Source organism: Podarcis filfolensis, assembly GCF_964270895.1.
Source record: "Podarcis filfolensis genome assembly, chromosome: 6".
Lineage (NCBI taxonomy): Eukaryota > Metazoa > Chordata > Lepidosauria > Squamata > Lacertidae > Podarcis > Podarcis filfolensis.
The window spans coordinates 34,466,963-34,491,277 of NC_139609.1; the positions used below are offsets into that span (position 1 = coordinate 34,466,963).

The window sequence follows — 24,315 nt, forward strand, 5'->3', positions numbered from 1 at the left end:
GTTCTTATAGCAAAGAACTGGAAAGGAGACAAAATACCCACAATAATAGATTGGCAAATCAAACTTACTGAATTTGTTGAATTGGCCAAAATGACGGCAGCTGTCAGAGGTCAAACAAATCAAAATTTAATAAAAGAATGGAGTTGCGTGAATGAATATACGAAAAAACACTGCTCCGGTACCGAAATATTGATATGTAAACAACAAAGTTTGTAAGGGGGAAAGGTTACAAATGCAAGTAAAATCAGAGTATTTGTCAAATACAATATAACAACACAACTGTAAAGATAAGTTATAGAATTAAGGTCAAGCAACGATGGAAGGAAGTCAGATTTTACTCACATTTCGAGTTATGTCGAACCAGTGGTGGTGGGGTGAGGTGGGGGGATGCTTTGTGTTACTAACATGTACATATGTGTAAACCTTTCTTTATTTTTGTTATTTTGTAGAGATAAAAACTTCAATAAAAATTAATTAGAAAATAAAAGTTTGGAAAGCTCCGTCTAGGCACTGTCTTAAAGCTAATGAAATGTGAGGTGAGATAATAGAATCATGGAACTGGAAAATTGGAAGGGGTCATGAGGATCATCCAGCCCACCCCATGCAATGCAAACCCACAACCCTGAGATTAGGAGCTACATGCTCTACTGACTGATCCAAGATTGTGGATCAGGACCTGAGCCATTCTCCCCCCCCCTTTTAATATAAAGGAGATAGAGACGAATCCTTGGTTCCTTTTTAGTTTGTTGCCTATAAGGGTGTTGAGTCAACAAATGTGCTACAGCCTTCAGCAGTCTGTTCCTGTGTAATGCAGAGGCACTGACTATCTGTTGATGCATGTGGTTGAGCATATGGGCAGTGGTGCAGCCTCTGTTCATCCGAAGGACCTCCTTTATCCTGAATTATTTATGTGAATCTTCTGCACAAAGGCTTCAAATTGTCCTCTAATTTATTCATTGCACAGGTTTAAGAAGCATTAGTGCCGAATCTATTTAGAAAATACACCTGCACAGCTTGCTTTCTGCACTCAAGCGTAGGAGAACATGCAGGATGTGCTTTGCCTTTTGAACCATTTGCGTACTTCCTGAATGCAAACTGAGCTTGTTGCCGTAATGTCTGCTTCCATGATCTTCTATGCATCTAAAATACTGGAAAATTGTCAAGCACTTTCGGAAGTGTGGGGTGGTAGAGAGAATTAAAAGTTGAATGAGAACTCAGTGCTTTTTCTTGAAAGTAAAGTCTTAGTTCTGTGTACTTTTTTCTAGGATTTAGCACCAAATACTGTTGGGGGTTTTTTTAATGGACAAAAGAATGAAATGGAATTATCACCATGCTTGACTGCTGCAAGGGGTGATTGGTAAAATTTGAAAAGAGTTCAGAATTGCGTTGACGTGGTTGTTGTCTAGTTGACAGCAGCTGACCATTTTCTTACATCCTTGAAAGTGTAGGTCCATCAGAATGTGACTCTCAATATCTGGTCTACATAGCTTATAAATGAGCATCTGATCCATTTGTTAAATGGGTTATAGAGGAGTCAAGAGCAAATATATGTGGTTCTGGCACATGACCCTTTGGGCTTAAAAATTAGTTTCATTTTCTCATTAGATGTAGGGATAGGACTGTTTGCAGCAAAATGCTCACAAATGGAAATCCCCTTCCTCCTCAAACGAAAGACAGCAGAAATGAGTTAGGCGTGACTCACCTTAGCCCAGCCTCCTCCTTGCTGTTCCTTGGACTCATCCAACCCTCTTTTAGCCTTAGAATGTTATACTATTTTATTGTTGTTAGCCGCCCTGAGCCCGGCTTTGGCTGGGGAAGGCGGGATATAAATAAAATTATTATTATTATTATTATTATTATTATTATTTTATTATTAATTACCTTGCAGAAAGGCAAAACAGCAGCAGACAGCTGAAGGCTCTGTTGCACACAGCAAAGTCCCAAGGCCCCCTCTGCTGATTTGAAAAGACTTAAATTTGGCTTGTAAGACTCCTCATGTGTGCTTGCTAGCCATCTGCTTGCCTGTCACTTCTTTTTCCAAGGTGAGGTTTATTTCATTTGCGGAAGAGAAATTAGGTAGCAAGTGACAGAGGGTGGTCCATCAGTTGTGTCCCATAGACATTACTTGGGGATAGGTGGGAGCATTCACACAATAAATGCTGGGCATATTTGATTATTTCCTTTATCGGTGTTCCATTTTCCCTCCACCCTCAGCCCCAACACTAATTGGATTGCTGAAGTTAAATGGCGACCGTGTATTGAGAATAACTACCACCTTTGTGGATCACCCTGATCACATGGACAGTTTCCCTAGCATTCCATGCCTGAATGTGGTGTAGATGCTCTTGATCCGGTGTTATTTGTTGGTTACAGTGATTGCTATCACATCTGTCAGAATACAGTTGGTTCCAAAGCAGTTTACAAGTAAATACCAATGAAAACAAAATCAGAGTAAGATATCAAGACCCAGGGTATCAGTATCATTCTCGGGGTACAGTTGGTGGTAGATTTTGCCATGTGGGGAAATCCATCTGAAGTGGTCTTCTTCTGCCTTCTGCTTTCTTCTGAGTCCTTCCCACAGGGCAATTATTTATTAATCTATTAACCTCCTATCCCACCCTTCTTCTCAAAGGTGCACAGGGCCGCAAAATAACACAATTAGAATAAAATCATAAAAACATTTAAGAACATTTTGCATATCCTCAAAGCTAATAATGTGCTGGTTGCCAGGAACAGCATCATTTGGGTATTGGTTAGGGTGTTGGTCAAGGACCTGGGAGACCAGGATTGAAACCTATGAAACTTAATAGGTGAGTTTGGATCAGCCATTACCTCCTCACCTAACCTACCTCATGGGCTGGTTGTGAGAATCAAATGGGGAGGGAGGAAACCATGTGTAATACCTTGATCTCCTTGGAGGAGAGGTGGGATATAACCATAAATAATAAAAATAAAATTCCATAAGTGAACAGAAATGCTTTTCAATCCCTCCAGAATATTAATAACAAGGAAGACAGAGATGCCTCTCTGAGAAGAGCTTGTCATAGTAAAAACTGAGTAGTATTCCGCAATAGCACCACCAACAGGTCCTCACTTGCTGATTGTAGGGCCCAAGTTGGTTGATACTGCTGGTAGAAGACCCTGTGAGGCACCCTACATCTTGTACTCACTTCTGTCTTGTTGGCTTTTCAAAATCCCAGTTGCCATTATCTTTTTGCAACTTCAGACTTTCAAGGGGAGAGGAAGGCTTCACCAAATGTGACATAACCATGGTATGTGACACTAGTTAAAATATTATTAAATTTTTGTAGCGATTTTACTTGCTTTATATTATTATGTGTGTAGCCTTTTCAACAAATGTATTAAAAAGCTGCTGCTTTAATTAAAGTCAGTTTGCTTCTGTTGAATTGAGGTAGAATTTCATTGGATTATATATCAGGCCTTTAATTAATTTGTGAACTGCATATGCAGCATTTTCAACTTGTTTTGATTCTTTGTTTAAAGTAATGGTTTCAGTATTCAAGCCGCTTACCTTTTCTAGCTTCATATCTTCATGTAAAATTGGAATTATTTCCTAAGGCTTGTTATACTTCTTGCAATGACATTATTTCTCAGACTAGCAATAAGCAGTCATTTTATTTGCTGGTGTTATTACTATTATTATAGACAATACAAGGCAATTCATATGGCCATCCTTTATTGAGAGTTGAAATATTTCAAAAACCCTTCAGGTCACCGGCATAAACACATCAAAATTCATTTGTTTTCCAGTTTCAATCAGCATCCACCAGATGGTGCAAGCAATTTTCACGTCTTTCTATTTCTTGTTTCTTTTTTGAGAGCCTTTCCCTCAAACCTTCTATCACACCACGTTTTTCTTCTGAATTCTGCACCTACTGAAATTTAAGGGCTACAACTTAAAAATATTGTTTTAGAACCAAAGGCCAACTCATGGAAAAAGCATACTCTGTAGTAATTCTGGTCCTTAAGGCCTGTTTTTTCACCAGCTTGAGCTAAGTCATGCACCCGGTAGAACTCTGTGTCATTTGAAATGGTAGGAGCACAGCAAGGAGACAGGAACTTTGGTTTATGTCAGTGCCGCATGATCGTGTCTCTTCCTGGATCTTCATATTCTTTCAGAGTTATCAAGGTTTGGCATCCTATCTGTAAAAGCAGACTTCTCATAAATTCTTGTGGATTTATAAAAGTAACTAACTAACTGACTTGCATCATAGACCCTTTTCATTGTGAGATTCATTTATTGTTCCTCTATGGTACTGTAAATCCCAAAACCATTCTGGGCTATTGTGAGAGGGTTCCACAAGTCCAGCTGCAATGTTGTCAACAGCAAATAGATGTTTAATCCTAGCAACCAGCAAGGAAAGGTGGCCACAGTTTTTTGTGGGTTCTCTACCAACTGGGTATCAGTGGGCCCCTTGGTCCAATTCCTTTGGTCCTTTCTTCTTTCAGAAGGGGGACATGGAAGTTTATAAAATCATGGCATTTTATGTGTATCTAGTTTCACTTTAGTCTAGTTTCTAGTTCTGCTAGATTAGACCAAAGGTCCAAGTAGGCCAGCATTTGTTCCCACAGCAACTAATCAGATAACTATGGGAAGCCCACAAACAACACATCAGTTCAACAGCATTATCCCCATTTGTGATTCCCAACTGCTGGTATACAGAAAGATGCTGTCTTGGCTTGTTGAGTGGCTAATGTGCTCCAGCTCTGAGCCAACTGATGATGCTACTTCCCTCACTTCTTCCGCAGGAGAGGCCTAGGATAAGCTCTTGGCCTGCTGTGTGCTAACAGCCACAGCTCAGAACAGTCCTTAAGCAATGGAGCCACAATGAACGAGCAGTGGCTATTCTGAGTCTCCAGGTTACAGCCAGCTCCCCCAGCTTGCTGGTGTTTGTTGTCTGCCCTGGCTGCCCCTTGGGAATACTGAATTTCTAAAAATTACCTACACACACACACACACACACACACACACACACACACATTGGCCAAGCTACTCTTTCAAAATTATTCCTGTATACATCTGATGCTGGGAATCAGCATCATTGTTTGGGGGTGGAATGGAGGGATTGCTGCAAACACAGGCAACACACCATTTTGTAAAAGAAACAATCACTTTCCCAAATCCTCAACTGGTAGCGGATGCAGCAGGGACACATTTTGCTTCTGTAGAGGAGGCAACAAGAAAGCCAAACATCACCTAGCAAAATAGCCGCTGTCCCGAGCCAAAAGGTGTAGATCCCTGCCGTAGAATAAACTTTGATAGTGACAGCTGTCTGTTGAGTGGGTAGGGGCATATGAATCTGGTATGCATAGGAGTATTTGTGCACCACTGTCCGTATCCGAGCTAGGATATTTGTCTGCTGTTTCATGGACGTTGTACTGCTTCCTTATTAGCTATTGATAGTAATATGCTGCAATTATAAGATGACAGCTTCCAACAAAAATGAGTTTTTAAACTAGGGATTAGACAGATGTTGCCCTAGTCCCTTAAGTCCTAGTCTGACATTAACTACTTCACTACGCAGGCTCCAGTTGTTCCATTATTTGTGAATCATTCTGTATGCAGTCAAGAGACTTACACATTTTATGTGATTAAGAATAGCACAGAAAATTTGATTGTTGCTGGGGCCTTTGTATGTCATTTGTGACATTTCCCTCTCTGTTACACAATATATATGTTGGGTGGGTGTGGGTGTAAGAAATAAATAATGTGCATTATGGTCTTAGAATGCTGTGTGTGTTGCTTTTACAACTGTTTTTGTTTGTTGCCACTAGAAGCCATTCATGTGCAATGTTGTAATTCAGGTCTGCTAATATACTGCTCTGTGGGTTGTAACCACATTAGTAAGAGAGCATGATTTCATTTAATGGCAGGAGCTGCTGTCAGAAAAAGATAAATGTTAAGTTTAATACTAATTGTACAGGAGGAAAAAGCAGTAACAGTTAAGGGTTCATGCCATTAAATATATTTTCAAGCCCATAGTTCTCATTTGGGATGAAATGTTCTGTACTTCACCCCACTTGGAATTTATCTGCACAAGGACATAAACAGTCAAGCTGTTTTCTGAGTGAGAGGACAATAGGAGAAAATAGATTCTTTCCTAGGTTTTTTTTTTTTGGGGGGGGGGGTGAGTGTTCATTTCTCTGAATAGGCTTCTACCTGAAGACTGAAGTTTGAATGTATATAATTTGGTCTGATCACTATATTTAAGTAGAGTGTGTGGCTTTGTTCTGGAAGCAACTACTTTTGATTTTGCTGAGTCTGAATGTTTGGAAATTGCATACTGTGGTTTTATGGGTAGGTGTTCTTTAGCTTACTAAATGCTGTTTGTGCCTTTTAAAAAGTCATTTCCTCTCCAGTGTATTGAAGATGCGCATCTCAGAAAGGAAAGCACTTAAGCACAAAGACCACACAAATGAGTTTTATAAACTTTTAATCCATGTACTGAATTGCACACTAGCACAGTATTTCATCTGCTTTGTTTTAATGTTCTGTTTATTGATTTATTTATAGTACTACATAGTATTCACCATCCACACACACTAGAAATCTTAATATGCATTCAACATTTCTTGACTTGGACAGCAAAAGGAGATGGAGTTCTAAACTCCAATGGGTTTACTTCTTAACACTTTGGTATTGTGTTGTAAAACCTGTGTTTCAGAAGAGGTGTGTGAATGCAAGGTTGAATATGCTAGTTTTCATCCCTCAGAGCTGGCACAGTAGTATCCTTTTAGAGAGATTACTGAGCATCTTTGACATTCACTGAACTGAACCTTGATCAGGCCATTGTAGGGTGTCTTAAGGACCAGTATTGGTAGAAGGCCAAAATTCGCTTATACCACACTGATTTTTTTATTTTATTGATAAGAAATACACCAGAAAACAAAAAGAAGCAACTCCTGGCAGTGTTCGATTTATAACACAGAATATAAAACAATGCAGCTACATAAGAACAGGAATCATTCCCAAAATATAAGTGAGACTCTTACCATAAGCATGTATGCAAACTCAGTCAGTGAGAGTTGTGAGCTTGCTTTTGCTGGGTAATCTCATTTATATACGGTCTAATTTGAGACAAACCAACTCTCATCTCATCAACACAAAGAATTCTCTCTTTTCTGATCCTTCGTATTTGTCAGAGTTGAAATCCCTGTTCACAACAACATATCGTGGAGAACTGTAGATGAATAGCCAGTGCTCTTGAAGAGAGGCATGGAAACTGTTTCTGGTTGTGTATCCAAAAAGAGTCCAGTAGCATACTCCTGTGTTTCATTGTTAAGGTGCAATCACTTGAAATGAAGGCCATTTCATTTTGAAAATGTATCTATCCATATTCTGCAAATAAATAAAAAATGTTGATACTATACAATATTGTACTATACTATACTGAAATGTTTAAACGTTTCTTTGATTGTCCTTGAATCTTCCGGCCGCGCCTGGCACCCTCTCCTTCCACACCAGTGTGGTGTGCCACATCCTTTGAGAACCACTGCTATAGCCATAGCAACAATTTGTGTCTTGCATGAGTGGGGGGACAGATGGGCTTGGCTGGTTCTACCCTCTGTCAGTGTACAGTAGTTCCAGTGCCTTGAGATTCATGTTACATCATCATCTTTAGGTGGTGGTCTCTGGGACCATAAAGAGCCCAGTTTTCTTCACCCCACCTCCGGAAGTACTACTATTTCATGTGCAAGAGTTTTATGCTGTGGAATGAAGGCAGACTAATGGAGAAGAAAATGAAGACTGCACGAAGGCCAGCTCTCATCACTTCTCCAATACTTACATACTTAAACTAGTACAGTGCTATTGGTGATATGCTTTTCCCAGTGATGTCCCCAGTGCAAGGAGTAGCGCAGAGTTTTTGCACATATAAGCTTAATAAGCAATATTTATTCTGATGTTCCTGGTTTTTTTGAACCCTTAGATCTTTTCCTTTCATGCATTTGTAATGGAAGGAAATCGTTCCCCACTAGTGCACGGTATATACCATTTTGGTAAAGCATTGCAGTATTTCTAGGGAATGCGCTTTGGGCTGATTTGGATCTGTTTAATGCTGAAACTTTCTAACCAGTTTAGAGTTAAGTACTCTTATCTTTTCATTCTCAAATGAATCTAACTAACTGTGACTTTCTTGTGCAGTAGGGGAAAAATAAGTTGACACTAGTATTTGGGATTTTATGAAGGAGCAAGTTCATTTACATTCTGAAAGGAAGGGAGGGGGGGAATTGAAGTGATAGAATCGATAGTACCAATAGAATCTCATTGGAAGGATTTCACAGCTAGATTATATTGTATTCCAGGTTTTAAATTTGGTCTCCCCTGCCTGCGGAATAATAAGTGCCATGAAAATGTTCCACTATTGCAGTTCACATTTTGGCACCTGCAGTTACATAACTAAGATCCTTGAGGAAGGCACAATCAAGGCTCTGATCTTCAGCATCCCACAGTAGTGAATCAATGAGCAATGTACTTTTCAGTGAGGAAGATTGTGCAGGCTAGTCCTCTGCACTGAGTTCATCTCAAGTGAGTGTGGCTAGGATCCCCTTACTGAATAATTTGAGCAATCCTTTATGCAGGATACTTAATCTGGCAAATTGTTGGTTTAATGGGCATCATACCCTATATACTTCCAACACAGGACTTGAAATGTACTGTGACAGGGGGAGCAGAATAGCACCACCAGCCACACCACCAATATCAGTGACAGCACTGCTTTCCCCTAGTGTTCACAGGTTGCAGTGGTGTTAACACCCTCATGTCAGTCACTCAGCCAGGAAATGAGTCAATGCACTCACAGTGGTGAGAACAGGCCCTTGCCCCAACCCATGTAAATGGCGTTTCCATGCACTCTGGCACTCGTCACAGTGTCCTGTTGCGCCAGAGCAGTTTAGTCATGCTGGCCACATGACCTGGAAAGATGTTTGCAGACAAACACCGGCTCCCTCGACCTGAAGCAAGATGAGTGCCGCACCCGACAGTCTCCTTTGACTGGTCTTAACCGTCCAGGAGTCCTTTACTTTTTTACCTTTACAACACAACCTAGCCGGCATGACAGCGGCATGAGATTTCCCCCCTGTGCGTGTGTGTTTTTTAAAATTAAATTTGTATACTGCCCTTCATCCAAGGATCACAGAACGGTTCACAATATAAATATACAAAAATGGTTCACAAAATACACACTAAAACAAAAACAAAACAAACCAGTAACACCCCTCCCACAAACACATTTAAAAGGGCATAGAACGTTAATAAGCCAAAGGCCTGGTTATAGAGAAACGTTTTCACCTGGCACCTAAATATATGTAATGAAGGCACTAGGCGAGCCTCCCTAGGAAGAGCATTGCACAAATGGGGAGCCACCACAAAAAAGGCCTGTTCTTGTGTTGCCACCCTCCGCATATTTCGTGGAGGAGGCACATGAAGAAGGGCCTCAGATGACGGTCACAGGGTCCATGTCAGTTCTAAGTGTCTGTAGTGCAGGTAGCAGTAACCAAAACACTTGGATTCCAGGAAAGTTGTACACACCATGGCTTAACTCCCCCTATACAGCGCGCGCACTATTTGAGCACACAACATGGAAGGAAGTAAGTTACTTTCTGTGTCTTTCAGGTTGTTGTGCAAAGTGCCCCTTTCCCTTAGTTTCTGTCACCAGAGTTCTCCTTTGTGTGCTTCCTAAATGTACATGACCTCCAGCCAGGCAGAGATAGTAGCTCTAGGCCGTGCACCCTATCAGTGGAGGAATTTTATGTGTGTGTTGGAATGTAGTGAATTGGGTGCAGAGTTACTTCAGCATTATCAGTAGGTATGTGGGCAGGGCTGGTACAGGAGAGTAGGAGAGTATTGTACACTATTGTATTTATTGTGTGTATGCATATGTTCTCTCTCCATTGAATCCTTTGTGATTTTTTAAAAATTGGCTTTGTCTGAAGCAGCTGAACAGAGTCTGAAGCAGCGTAGGATCTGTTGTAAGTGCGCTCCTTTCTATCATTCCTTCACCCCACCCATGTTTCCACTTCGTTTAGGGAAGCTTTTAATGTTTTAATGTTTAATAGACTATTGTATTTTAATATTCTGTTGGAAGCCGCCCAGAGTAGCTGGGGAAACCCAGCCAGATGGGCGGGGTATAAATAATAAATTATTATAATATTATTATTTGTTTTTGACCTTATACTGACAGAGGTGCACCAGGGAATAGTATGCTGGCATAGCAATGCATCAATATCACAGCAGCGCTAATAATGCCCACCATATTTGTTGTTGTTTTTCAAGTATAGTCTTGCACTCTTAAACTTTAAAAATAAACAAATAAGCAAGCCTCAAACCAAGATGGGAACATCTTATAAGCCGTCCCAATTCCAACAGCAAATTCTGATTTATTAAAGTACCATTCGGTTTTATTACTGATTATACTGGTTTTCTTATGTGGCCTTTGAGAAACCAGATTACTTCTATAATTTTGCAGAGCCTTTTGTTTGATTTTATTTTTAAAAACACTCTGAGAAGTGGAAAGTGCAGGTGAATTTATTATTTACTGATGGAAAATAGTGTTCTGTGGCTTTCTGTCCTATCTTGGGAGCTTGAGCTGGTTAAGGATAAATGGATTGGCAGAAATTAATCGCTTGTAGTTCTCCAGATAGGAAATTACTAGTGGATTACAAAATGGGAAATGTATGCTCTGTCAGATTACTCAGGAAATACTTCCAAAGGTCCATTTTTATTGAGATTACCAAACCACAGATTAGAGAGTTCAGGAGTGGAAAAAAGAAAAAGTGAACTCACTTTTAGTAATGCTTATGAAAATCCTGACAGAGTATTTTGTGAGTTAGGTTTCTGAGAAACAGTAGTCTTTGCATGCATTTTAAGAAACTAGGACAAAACTGGTGTTCAAAAAATCCTTTCAAATGACCTTAAATGGAAAATCTCTAATGAAGTCTCTGCCCCTTGTGCGTTCCATTGTGAGCCATGTCACCTGATCAGACCTGGTTCTTTTAAGGTGCATGGTTAGGATTCTCTTTTAATGATATGCTTTTTTTAAAAAGCAAACTCATTGCTTTTACCTTCACTGGTCTTATTCTGAAAGGGAAAGGGATGCTATAGGAGAAGCTTTACCTATCATTCCAATGTTCCAGGATGAGGTTTGCCTCTGCAATGCCTTCTTAAAGAAACAGAAGTCTTGTTCCCTTCAGAGCATGGTCATCTTAATTGTGCATGTAAACATGAAAATGCCCCAATTGATAGGTGGATGGCTATTTATTTGTTTCTTTTGTGAAGTTACATGTCCTCCTCCAACAAAAAAGGAGGTAAATGGAGTAAAAACAGCAATAATACTAAGAAAAACTAAAAAAAAGCCATAAAAAATGGAAAAGCAGCAATAAAATTTTTGAAGAGCCAATAATAAATGAGAGGAAAAATACTATGCAGCAGCTTAGCTTGAAATTGTGCCATAATTTTTTTTGTTAAGGTATATGTGGATTGTTAGTAATGTGGGGAGGGGAGAGCAACTAAACCTCCCAGGGCAGTGAATTTCCCACCTGGGTGCTACACCAGAGAAGGTCCTGTCCTGTATCCTTACCAACTGAACATCAGAATGTAAAGGAACACACCAGAGGACCTCCTTAGTTATTCTTGGAAATTCATTATAACCTTAAGTTATTTTTTAAAAACTGGATTTCTCTTCCACTTAATACGTTTTTGCCTACAAGAATATATAGCAGTTTTTGCTACCTATTTGGATTGAAGTAATTTTAAAGATCAGTTGTGATGAGGCCTAAAGTGTTGTGAAGAAGGTCATTGCAGATCATCCTACAAGCAGAGTTTGGTATGCTTGGCTGTATTTATGGATTGTGAAAAACCTACATATTATCGTAACAACCATATCTCTTGCCTTTGTCTTTGAATATGCACTAATTGTTTGCCCATTAAAGACATGACTTTCAGGCTCCACTGTAACGATTTGCAAAAGATTCACATTAGCATTCTGCTAGATAGTCATTCAAGGTCACCTAAGGTAAGCTACCAGCTGTCCATTTTGTCACTGCATAGTGCAGGAAAGTAGCTCAAATTATTCTCCCTCATAGGTCCAGCAGAATTCTAATATGGAAATCTGAACTAACTTGGAGTAAATTACATTTTCTACAGTGTGATTCTTTTTAACAACTGATTTATCACAGTTGACCTTTTCTTATTGGATAATACTGAGGTTTTCAAACACACATTTTATGATCAAATGTTTCTATTTGTTTCATCATGAATAATGCAGACGAACAGATCATAGGAGACTTGAAACACATCTTAGAAGTAGAATACACTGTTAAGCATCTGATTCTCTCTTTGGCTGTGGTGAGCTGTCGTGTTGAACCTTGGGCTTCTCTGCACTACCTTCCACCGCAAGGAAGAGTTCCAACACTTTGGTTTTCACTTTTAGTTAACCATGGTTCATTGTGTCATCTAAACCCGGAACTATGGTTTAACATTAACTAGGGTTAGTTGAAACCAGACAGCTTCAGCAACCATGGGTTGAAGTTAGTTTTTAATTAACTATAATAAATGTCAACTACAGTTTGTCAGTTTGGATAACATGGTAAGCAGCAGTTAACCAAAAGCAGCAGTGAAAGCTTCCATGAGAAAAGGGAAGGAGGGAAATACTTGACTCAGAGACTCCCTACAGCTTGTTCTCATTGTACCTAGCTAGTACAGTGGTACCTCGGGATGTGAACGGGATCCATTCCGGAGCCCCGTTCGCATCCCGAACAGAACGTAAGATGTGACAGCATGTCTGCGCTTGCACGGGTTGCGTTTCGCCACTTCCGCGCATGCACTTGACGTCATTTCGACCATCTGCGCGAGCGGCGAAACCTGGAAGTAACACACTCCGTTACTTCCAGGTCGCGGCAGAGCGCAACCTGAAAGTGCTCAACCTAAAGCGTATTTATCCCAAGGTATGACTGTATGTGCTTTTCAAGGGCAAAAACTATCTATGTGGTTTTGTCATTTTTTTTAACTTCTTTTTATTCATTTTCTATAACCAAACAACAGCAAAGAAAGAAAAAGAAAAATAGCCAACACATACCAAAAAAGAAAAGAAAAAGAAAACATCAACCAAAACAAAACACCTAAACCAACCAAAAAACACACATTAATTAACAATAAATAACGTTTGACTTTCCTCCATCTCGGTTTTGGGTTATGTGAATATTAAATCCATTCTGCAGTTTTTCATTTTTTAACGTAAACACATCGCAAGGGTTATATTAAACCTACTGTGATTTTTATATCTCTAGAATTTGTTTCCATATATGTTATGAATTTAGACCAATTGTCGATAAACCTTGTACCTTTTTGCTGTCTAATGTTCTGCGTCATTTTTGCCAGATCCATATACTCAAATAATTTAATTTGCCAATCTTTAACGGTCGGGGTATTTGGGGTTTTCCAATTTTGTGCTGACAGAATCCTGGCAGCTACAGTTGCATATTGAAACATTATATAATCTTCTTTCTTAATCTCCTCTCCGATCATTCCCAGAAGGAAGGCTTCGGGCTTTTTGACAAAGGTGTATTTAAGTATTTTCTTTAGTTCGTTGTAGATGGAGTCCCAATTTTTTTTAACTTCTTCACATTTCCACCACATGTGGTAGAAGCTTCCCTCTTTAGATTTACACTTCCAACACCTTTTGTCGCCAGTCTTATACATTTTTTGCAATTTCACAGGGGTGATGTACCAATAATACATCAACTTTTCCATATTTTCTCTGAGGGCAGTACAGGCTGTAAATTTCATTCCTTTAGTCCACAACTTCGTCCATTTTTCAAAATCCAAATTATATCCAATGTCTATTGCCCATTTTACCATAACCTCTTTAACCTCTTCGTCCTTGGTGTCCCAATCTAATAGCTGATTATACATTTTAGATAGCAGTTTAGTTTTACTTTCTATTATCTCTACCTGGAACTTTGATTTTTTCTCATTCATTCCAATCTTTTTATCTTCCTTCCATAAGGCATTAATTTGATGATACTGCAGCCAACCTGTTAATTTGCTTTTTAACTCTTCATAAGATCTAATTTTCCATCCTCTTTCCGATCTTTCCAGGAGATCTTCATAGGTCAATCTCTCACCTTCCATGTTTGTTTTTTTGATAGTTAATATGTCAATAGGGGATAGCCACCAGGGGGTATTTTTTCCCAGTAGTTTTTTATTCTTTTCCCATGCTTCTAACAATGTTCCTCTGATAATGTGGTTTGAGAAGCCTTTATGCACCTTTTCCTTATTCTGCCAGAGATAAGCATGCCAACCAAATCTTAAATCGAAGCCTTCTAAATCTAGCAGATCTGTGTTTTTTAAAGTGACCCATTCTCTAAGCCAACAAAGGCACGAGGCTTCATAATACAGTCTCAGATTTGGGACCGAGAATCCTCCTCTGTCTTTTTTGTCCGTTAGCAGTTTAAATCTAATTCTCGGTCTTTTACCTTGCCATATAAATTTAGAGAGAATTTTTTGCCAATTTTTAAATATTGCACTTCCTCTAATCACTGGGACATTTTGGAATAAAAATAAAAGTTTCGGTAGTATACACATCTTGGTTGCAGCCATTCTGCCTGACCAGGAGAGTTTTATCCTATTCCAAGTATCTAGTTCCTTTTGGATTTCCTTCCAGGTGTTTCTATAGTTATCAGCCATTAAGTTTATATTTTTCATCGTTAGCCACACTCCTAGATATTTTATCTTTTTTGCTTCTTTGATTCCCGATTGGAGTTCTAGCTGCCTCCTTAGATCTTCTCCCATATTCTTAACCATCATTTTAGTTTTAGTTTTATTTAACTTGAAGCCCGCTACTTTCCCAAATTCCTCTAGAAGTACCAGAACTTTGTCAGTACTCTGTATCAGGTCCTCAACTGATATTACCAGGTCATCCGCATATGCTTTCAGTTTGAATTCTTTCACCCCAATTCTAATTCCTCGTATCTCAGATGTTTTCCTTATCTTATTTGCCTAGAAGGTGGTTTTGTCATTTCAACACGCATTCTTTTACTTCAAATTTGTTTATATTAAGCAGTCACCACTATTTTGTACAGTTACCCTAAACCAAAGCCCAGTTCCTCATTTCCTGTCATCTGGTTATTGTAAATATACTTTTCAATGCTCAGGTTTTGAATCTATTCATTTAAAGCGGGTACAGTGCTTTTTAAGTCTTTGCTTTCTGCGAAACCTTGATGGCATTTTCTCATTTAGTGCTGGCATTTTGTTTTTATTAATAATGGCCAAAATAAAAACAACAACCACCCGGTAGTTTATTTATGGTTGAGACAGTGGGATACATAGATTTAATAATTAAAAGTCATTTCAATTCCTCTTTCTTTTGTACTCTAAAAACCCTGATTCTTGTCATAAAACTGCACCATTTCCTCCACACTTGTAGCATTGCATCACTTAAACAGTCTTGCCTGTGTTTTACTGTTGAGAGATTTGTTCCATTAGAGCAAACCAAATAGGATATATAAATAACCATTGTAATAAGATAGACTCAGTCCATTTCAGAATGACATGTTCATCAGCCTGTGTGATCCATTGGAAATATGTGTTCTACTTTGTTTTCATTATGCTGGACTGGTGCGTATGTTAACACTCCTGATTGCTTAACCATGGTTGAACAATTGTGAGTGGATCATATGCCGTATGACCCTCTTTCCTTTCTTCTGGAATATGACTTCCACCCCATGACTCTTTAGGTGATTCATTCATCAGCACTTACGTTAACTGACATTAAGGCTAACCAGGGTTTCCCTTGGGCAGCTTTCCAGTTTGTTTCAAATCTTGAAAGCAACCTTGATTAGCCTAAGCTAATGTTGGAGTCAATTCGAGGCCCTCTAGACGCTGTGGGCTCACTCTTGCTTTCTGGACCATTTTTCTGGGAATTTCGGCTTTTTGTGTGTGAGTCTGTGGTCAGGGAGTGGGATGGCACAGAGGGTGAGTAAGTTATGAGATTCTGCAGTGCTCCAACCTCTGCCTACTTCTGACTCTGGCTCCGACATAAATCAGCGACTCAAGCTTGCTGCCTTAAGCACACTATATGTAGCAAAGTAAACTGCACAACAGAAGAGGCTGGAGGCTGTGGATACATACTAAAACTGGATTTATTTTACATAAATGAGAACAAAGAAACATGTCGTCTCTCCTTGCTGTCTTCTCAGAGAGAGACTCAAAAGCAAAAGCAATACACTGAGCGGAAGTTCTGCTCACGAGACCCAGCAGTCTGTGCTGGAATGTAAACAGACATGTGACACGCTACTTTCCCATGTCTGCAACAAAAGGTGGAATGGAACTACCCAACAGTGTCCACCAAAGTTTCTATAGTCCCAGAATGCATGGATGTCTCCATCTACCACCTGTGGATATCTACAATTTTCATGCTTAGGAAGTTCGATAAGGGAGAAACCTAATGTTCATCAGACCCAGCCTTTGATGTTTACGTTGGCAAGACAGTCCTGTCTCTGTTTCCCAGTCCCTGTCATTAATCAAGGGTCTGTGAAATTGTTTTTAAATTGAATGTAACCTGGATGGAGAACATTTGACTTGAATGTCAGCTAGATAAGGAAACACATTTATATGTGTGCCTTTTTTTGATTCATTTCTGTTATCATCAAATCAAGGGGCACTCAATATTATAAATGCTTCTTGTCCGGGTACCAATATAAAGAGCTCAAATCATTTGTCTGTGTGTTCTATTGATAATCACCAAGACTGGCCAACAGAAAGCACCACAGTTATTTTGAAAAATGGGACCATTTCATACTAAATTGATCCAAAATTAATCAGAGGCCCATCTGCATGATATATTTAAAAGTGTCAAACCTCTACAAACATTCATGGTATCCCTCAATTAATTTTGGGAACTGTAGTTTGTTAGGGGCACTGTGCCTTTTTAGGAGAGGTCTGTCCTCACAGAGCTACAATTCCCAGAGTTACCTGGAAGAAGGATTGATTGTTAAACCAATTGTAGCTCTGTGAGGGGAACAGGAGTCTCCGAACAACTCTCAGCACCCTTAGCAAACTACAGCTCCCAAGGTTCTTTGTGGGAAGGCACAACTGTTTAAAGTGGTTTGACACTGCTTTTTCTACACTCGATTCTTGCACTCACAAATAAACTTCGGTATGAAAATGAATACAGTTATAGAACCAGAGGTGTCAAAGGTATTTGCTGTCATAGCATTAATCGGTTTAAATCAAGAAAGTTAATTAACTGAAGAGCATTTAATCAGTTAACAGTTCGCATTTCAACAAAGTGTTTAGGGTATGGGACAATGCCTATTTCCCAGTCATAACCCTCTGGTAAAGCAGGGTTTATCTTGTTCTGAAGTCCCTGCCTAAAACCTGCCCCTCAGCTCTTGGCGAGACCAGTCAAAGGCTTTATCTACAAGCTGTTTTTCTCCATGTTGATTTACGGTAGTGAGTGATAATGTATTTAAATGTAAAGGAACAAATTGCTTACATTAAGACATTTCCCTCAGACTGGCATCTGTAGGGTATGGGGGCATATTTTAAAAAAGCAGCAGCAGCTTATATTAGTCTAAAAATAAATTGCGTCCCTTGCCAAAATAATTGTGGAGGCAAGTGGGAATGTAGCAGGCCTCAGGCAAGATCTTGTAATATTCGTACACTGTGGAGAGCTGCTGCTGCTAAGGCTTCATTAAGTCTATATTTTGCGAAAGTTGTAAATAAACTAAATATACAAAATGCTATATGGAAAGTTTAATGATATATTGTGGGGTGTCGCTCCTAAATAATTTAAACCAGCTGTACTTGTCCAAATGAATAGTTCTGCGTTCTGAGGCATAATTCAGTCACTGGGAATCCTCAGATTTCATAAACTCTCTGTGGGTCTCTTGATTATTAGTGAGCATTTGCTATGCTAAAATGCACCTCCAGAGGGTTTTCATACAGCAGTATGAGCAATTTTGGTTGTGGAGTCTCTTTCAAGATTAACGGACTCTTCATTCATGCGGCATTTAGGCAACAGATGCTCATTTGACTGAAAAGGCTCATCAACTAGAAAGTACATCTGAACTTGTTCTTTAAAAAAAAAAATCAGTGGAGATCAGAGTTGCATGGGCTTGTGATAAGGAGACTTGTCAGGCAGGTGCCTTCTTTTTAAGCCTTTAAATAATTGGTGCAAACTTTTCCATGCCACCAAATCTATGCAGGCAATTAAGAAAACATCTTTCTCTAACAGACAATAGTTGATCTCTGATTTTAAATTCTTGCCTTGTTTTGATTGTATCTGTGTATGGTTGGTGTAAATCACTGATTTTTAATGAATAGCTATATACAGATTTTTTTAATAAATAAATGATAGACGTTTTAATATTGTTTTAGGGACACTTATGTTGGAATACATTCTGTTTATCTCTAAAGCAACTAAATGTGTTAATAGCCTGAAAGTAAATTGACCGATTAGGTTTCAGGAATGCAGAGCAAGGACATAAATGTAAATAGTTACTTCTAATGAATATATAGTCATTTTATTTTTAAAAAACCTAATTAAAAGCTTCATTTTGATTTTTATAGCACCCTATAAAAATGCCTGTCTTGAAACTGATATGTGCGTGTGTGTGCACACTCACACAGAATTTTTAGTAAAGATTTTATTGCCGTCAGAAAAAAAAAGGAATGACAATATAGAGAGAGGGGTATATTGGCTATACCCCAAATGCTGCCAGTTGTCCAAAGTAAATTGAAAAAAGGCAAAACCATATTTTCCCCATTAGTATTTTGTTTATAGTAATTTTATATGTTCCGGGCAGCTGCAGCCAAGTGCAATTTTCAGAATTTCTTCTAGTTTGTAGAGCAACTGTTTTGAAGATCATGGGAATGTTATTTGAAAGTCCAGTTAGTATTTTCTCCCTAAGCACAGTGTTTAAAGATATGAGTTTGAATAGAGGAACGTATGTATCCATTGTTGCTGGATAATTGATACTACATCTGTCAGTGATCTTCCTGGGATTAGGTATACATAAGTGTTATTGCACACACTGAAAAGCAAAGTTTTATCTTGAATGTGGTGCCCTTCTGTCTGAATGATACACAGATACACCCAGTTGCAGGCAACATTGAAGTGTGCAGTGGGTAATATTGATTTTCTAGTTTCCTAGATTAACAGCATGGGGGCCATTTAGAAAATGAATCGCTAAACCCATGAAATGGTTGTCCTGATCTTTCAAGAATCCCCCCCCCCCCCAATGATAAGAAGGCCATAGAAAGTTGCTCATAGGCATTTTTTGAATTCGGCATACTGAGGACTCAGTCATTTTAAGTGTACATTCACCATATTTTTGAGTTTGTTGGTGTGTATCCTCTATATATACCCCAGGAGAGCTTAATTTGTGCAGCGGACTTGCTGGCTGGTTGTGGTTCTCATATACTGAGACACCACTAGGCATTTTTATAATTATTTTCAATATCTTCATTATGTTGATAAAATGGCTTTGATTTTATGAATAATCCAGAATGTTTGTGCATTCATTCCTTTTCTCCCACCCACAGCTGTGGAAATTCCCTATACTCTGGTTGTGAGCACTTGATTTACATAATCACTCTACTGTTGTTTCTTAATAACTATGCAAAATGCAGATCTTGTTGTCCTGGTAGGCTAATAATAGTTGGTAGCCAATCAGAGTGCAAGAATGTCTATTATCATGGCAGTTATTACCATGAAAACACACAGTAGTTAGTAACATTACTCTGATTACTGCAATTCCAAAGTCCTGATTGGTGCTTGCATTTAAAATCTATAACCGTTCTAAAGAGAGACTGGTCAGGTGTTTCTTTTCTGAGTGGTAGGCAAATCCCAAATTATATACGAGGAAAAAATAAAACCCCAAAGGCACTGAAATAAGATTAGTTAATGAATGGACAAAGAAATTGTCCGAAGTGTGCTGTTCCTGGTTTTCATTTTCTTTGCCTTGGTCTTTCTTCACTCCAACTAACTTGTCTCTCTCAAAGCCTTGACACTTGTATTTTACATAGAAACCTATTTTCTTGCCCTCCAAAGGATTGCAAATTTCAAAATGTTGCCACAATTTAGGGTTCTTGCCCACAGTCCTGGCACGGGAAGAAAAAAGGACTGAAATGTGGCTGGGACAACCCAGTCAGATGGGTGGCATAATAATAATAATAATTGGAGGGGTTTCCACTTTTAATTTCAGGTACTTAGACAGTTCAGTAGCTAAAAGATAGCCAAACAAGATGTAGAGTTAGTCACATGTTTAAACAAGCTTTTATTTTGGAGAAAAGGTAGAGTTATGAGATGCCTATCTGGAAAATGCTTCCGATCAGATTTGGGTTTGCACCAGTTTACTGCTGGAAATGGATTCCTCCTGGCTGAATTTACCAGCCAAGTATTATTTCCTTATGTCCTCTGCCTTCCTCAACGGGTGTGCATCCTAAAACACCTCTGTTCTTATCTAGAACATTTTCTAACAGCCTTCCAACATAGAAAATCAGTTTGGGGGATACACAATCAATTTCTATAAATTATCTCATTCACAAGTTTGTTGAATGTTAGAGTGCAGAATGCAGCTCCTTGCATTTCAATTGCCAGGGGGTGGGATGGGAATCAAATGAAATATGGAAACATGTGCCTGTGCCATTTCTCTCAGTAGCTCTCCCCAAGTCTCTGGGCTATTCAGGAGACCTGACCTTTGCAAATTTTTATGTGGAACAGAAAGACTTAAAGCTAGTATTATAGCTATGAAGAATTTAAACCGTGACCAAAAAACGGAGAGAGGTAGGCTCAAAAGAAGTGGATGGCATTCGAATATGTAATGCATTTAAAAATAATAGCTGTGCAATTTGAGATAGATTGGGGACTTGGGTTTGTATGCCTAAAAGCAGTGAGTTGCCATTGGGTTTTATCCTTTTCCTAATTTTTACAGTGTCTGATTAAAATCTCTCTTTTTTCCAGCCGTGCTGTGGATGAAGTAGCAACGGAGGCATTAAAATATGCAGAACAACTTCCTGTAGCACAAATAATACATCAGGTATGCTGCTTTATTTCTTTTGTTAATACTCAAGAATACATAAGGTATTTAGTTTTGGCAATAAAACACTTTTGGTAATCTTACTAGTTTATATTCCATTTAATATTTAATTGTACAAGAGTATATATTTCTATTTAGATAGCAATTTACTATTCAGAGCACAGCAGAAGAGGCTAAGCAATCCGTACCCTGTAGACTCCAGCTTGTGTTGGAAACTTGAATAACTACTGGTTTTTGTGATCTGTTCTATTAAGAAAGGTTTGCATCATGCTGACTTGCTTACTCAAGGCAATGTACATCTGTACTCTTTGCTGTTACCAAGACTTAACAGGAAAATGGTCTCTGAACTTAGATGTGAGTAAGTCTCCAACTTGAGTACTTTTAATTTGCTCTCAGTTCAGTTGCTGTCACTGCAAAAAAGGAGTGTCTTGCATATAGGTATTTCATCCTAGTTGCTACCACAGTTAACTGCTACCCAGCTAGGCCAGATACCGCTGCTGCCATCTAAATGGCCCATTATCTACAGCTGTGGCTTTCAGATGCAGCTGTCTTTGAACATGGATAGATCAACAGGAAAAAAAATGGAAGTCCACCAAGCGTCAAAGTTGCTTAGAATTTCCTCTGGGTATTAATTATTATTGTAAGTCTGTTTCCAAATATCTTTGTCAATCAAAGTGGCTTCCTGCCGTTGAATTTGCTCGCTGGAGGCAATGCCAGCTTTAGCTTAAAGGAAACAAGGGCTTTATTTTAAAACTTTCAAGTGTACAGGCCTTTTCTGCAAGATGTTAAACCCAAAGGAAATTTAAAACTTTAGGCTGAAATCTGCACCTCCGGGAAGAATATCTGATGTGTTCAGAACATGGAAGATTGGAAATCAGGACCAGTTTGTATGTCAGGAACTCCCTTGGTGTTGTCAGAGCTTCAAATGACCCAGCAGCCTGCAAATGTCACATTTAAAATTCTGTCTTCATGCCTGACTCTCGGCATAAATGAATTAAACAGCAGAGCAGGCAGTAAGTCAATATGTTCTTAACAGTGAGAGTGAGCAATGAAACAGTTTGAGGATTGTTTGGAATAGGTAAATAGGAACTGCACAGAACAGTTCACCTAAAGGAATATCTGATACAGGAAACAGAATTAACCTTTAAGATGGTTGACCAGATGAAATGTCACAGTAATATTTTTACAGCACAAAGAAAGTAATACAGCCCCGGTGGGTTCGTTTGGCTGCTTTGTGCCATATTGCGATGAAATACTTCACTGAACAGAATCAGAAACGTGGTTTTCATGCATTTTGACCATTTCCTCGAGCAAACCCTTACTCAGATTACAAAATTGTCTTGGCAAAATTGTCTAATTTGACCTTCTTGCTTGGGTATTTTAGCCCAGTCCAATATAAAACTAATACAAAGCTAAATATTATAAAATGAAACCTTTATAAAATAGCTGCTGGTTGAAATTATGCTGGGTTAATTCATGGTGAGGTTCATGGTGGCTCCACAACTGTGGAACCCCTCCATGCTGAGATTTGTCTGCCTCTTCATTTTACTTTTTTAGGATGCAGGTCAATACATCATTCTAGCAGGATTTTTTTTTTGTATAATATTTATTGAAATTTTGCAAAAACAAAAGAAATAAGAAAAGAAAAAGATAATAATAAAAAAAGAAAACATACAAAAATACATTAAAAAAAGAATAAAAATACAAAGTACAAAAAACAAATAGATACAAAAGAGTTAAAAACAAATCCATTTTTTGTAACTTTAAACTCATTAGCTTGTTTCCTTGACTTCCTCACACCTCCCCTTTTTGTATTCCCATTTAAATAATCAGATCATCAAATCCTTACCCTCTTTCGTTTATCTTAACTCTATATCTTAACATATTATAACTCTATATTTTCATCCATTATCAACTCATTTTTGCATATTCTCATTAACTTTGTTGCTAATGCCTCTTATTTTCAATCCAACATCATTTTTAACATTAATTTTACAGTGTTTCTGAAGATAGTCTTTAAATTTCTTCCAATCTTCTTCCACCAACTCTTCTCCCAGGTCTCGAATTCTGCCAGTCATTTCCTCTAGCAGGATTTTGAAGATGGGGTGAATAATTTTTAGATGGTTTCTTATAGCCAGCTTTTTTTAAAGCATTGATGAACAATTTGATGCTTCCTTTCCTCCTCTTTTCTGTGTATTACACTTATGGAATTGCTCTTACTGTATTTGATTCATATTTTATTGTATTGTTTCATATTTCTATCAGTGTAAACCTCTCCGGGGTTACTGGCGATGGTTGGTTCATAGAGCTAATAAATAAACTCAAAATTACTGAACAGAAGCCCATTTTCAGTGCACTGCTGAGCTTACCTTTTGTGTGGGATTGTGGCCTCCAAATCACCACTTTTTCAGTTTAGGCCGAACATTGCCCCTTTTTGTCATAACATTTTAACACTTGAAAAGTGACACTGCAGCTGGGTCTATGGTTAAGTCATTAGCAAGCATACTTTTCTAATAAATCTGTACTGTGTTTGTTCGTTGTAAAAATCCATTATGGATCATTATTTTTAAGGTTTCCTCTGTCAAGTAAAGAACAGCTTTTGGGGCCAAACCCAGTTCTAAGCCATAGCAAGTATGTCTTTGACGAAACAAGAATTCCTATAATTTTATTTTGAAGAGTTTCCCTATATTTTAATACTTGATTTTAATTTGATATTGTAATGGTTCTAGGGGTTGCTCGTGCGTAAGCAGGTACCTATCTCCCCGGCTGGGTGCAAACACCTGGCTGGGTTGCCAAAGTGAACCTTTTTCTGTCCGGACAGCCACTCACCGGTGGCTGACTCAATCGCTGGCAGAATTCGTGAGTGGGCGTTTCTTAAACTTCTTCCAGCAAAGAAGTTCTTTGACGCCTAGTCTCCGCCTACCCTCTCTGCGCGGAAGCCTTCTGCACAGGGAGGGCGTGGGCAGCGGAGGACCCCTACACTCCCCGCTGGTCCCAGGCAAGGAGTCATGAGACCGCCTCGCCACTTCCCCCCGCTGCCCTCCTTCTCCACTGGTGCTACGCTGATTCTCTTCCCCAGAAGATGGGCTGCTCCTCCCGATCCCTGGACGCTCTCTGGAATCCCTCTGGCTTTTGCTCTCCCCCTCCAGTACTGATGGCAGTTCCCTGACAGATATTAATATTTTAATTTTTTAAATTTTTTATTCATTTTTAACAACAAACAACCCCCATCAAATTCCCAGACAAATATTGTTT

The 24,315-nt window shown here is 38.8% G+C and overlaps 1 protein-coding gene across 1 annotated transcript in view; it reads left to right on the plus strand.

Moving 5' to 3' along the window:
- PIGK (phosphatidylinositol glycan anchor biosynthesis class K) overlaps positions 1–24,315 on the plus strand; it is a 104,581-nt gene that overhangs the window by 58,030 nt on the left and 22,236 nt on the right. The window contains exon 10 of the mRNA XM_083621038.1: positions 20,985–21,060. Within this exon, the coding sequence (XP_083477164.1) occupies positions 20,985–21,060 (76 nt within the window). The remainder of the gene's footprint in view (positions 1–20,984; positions 21,061–24,315) is intronic.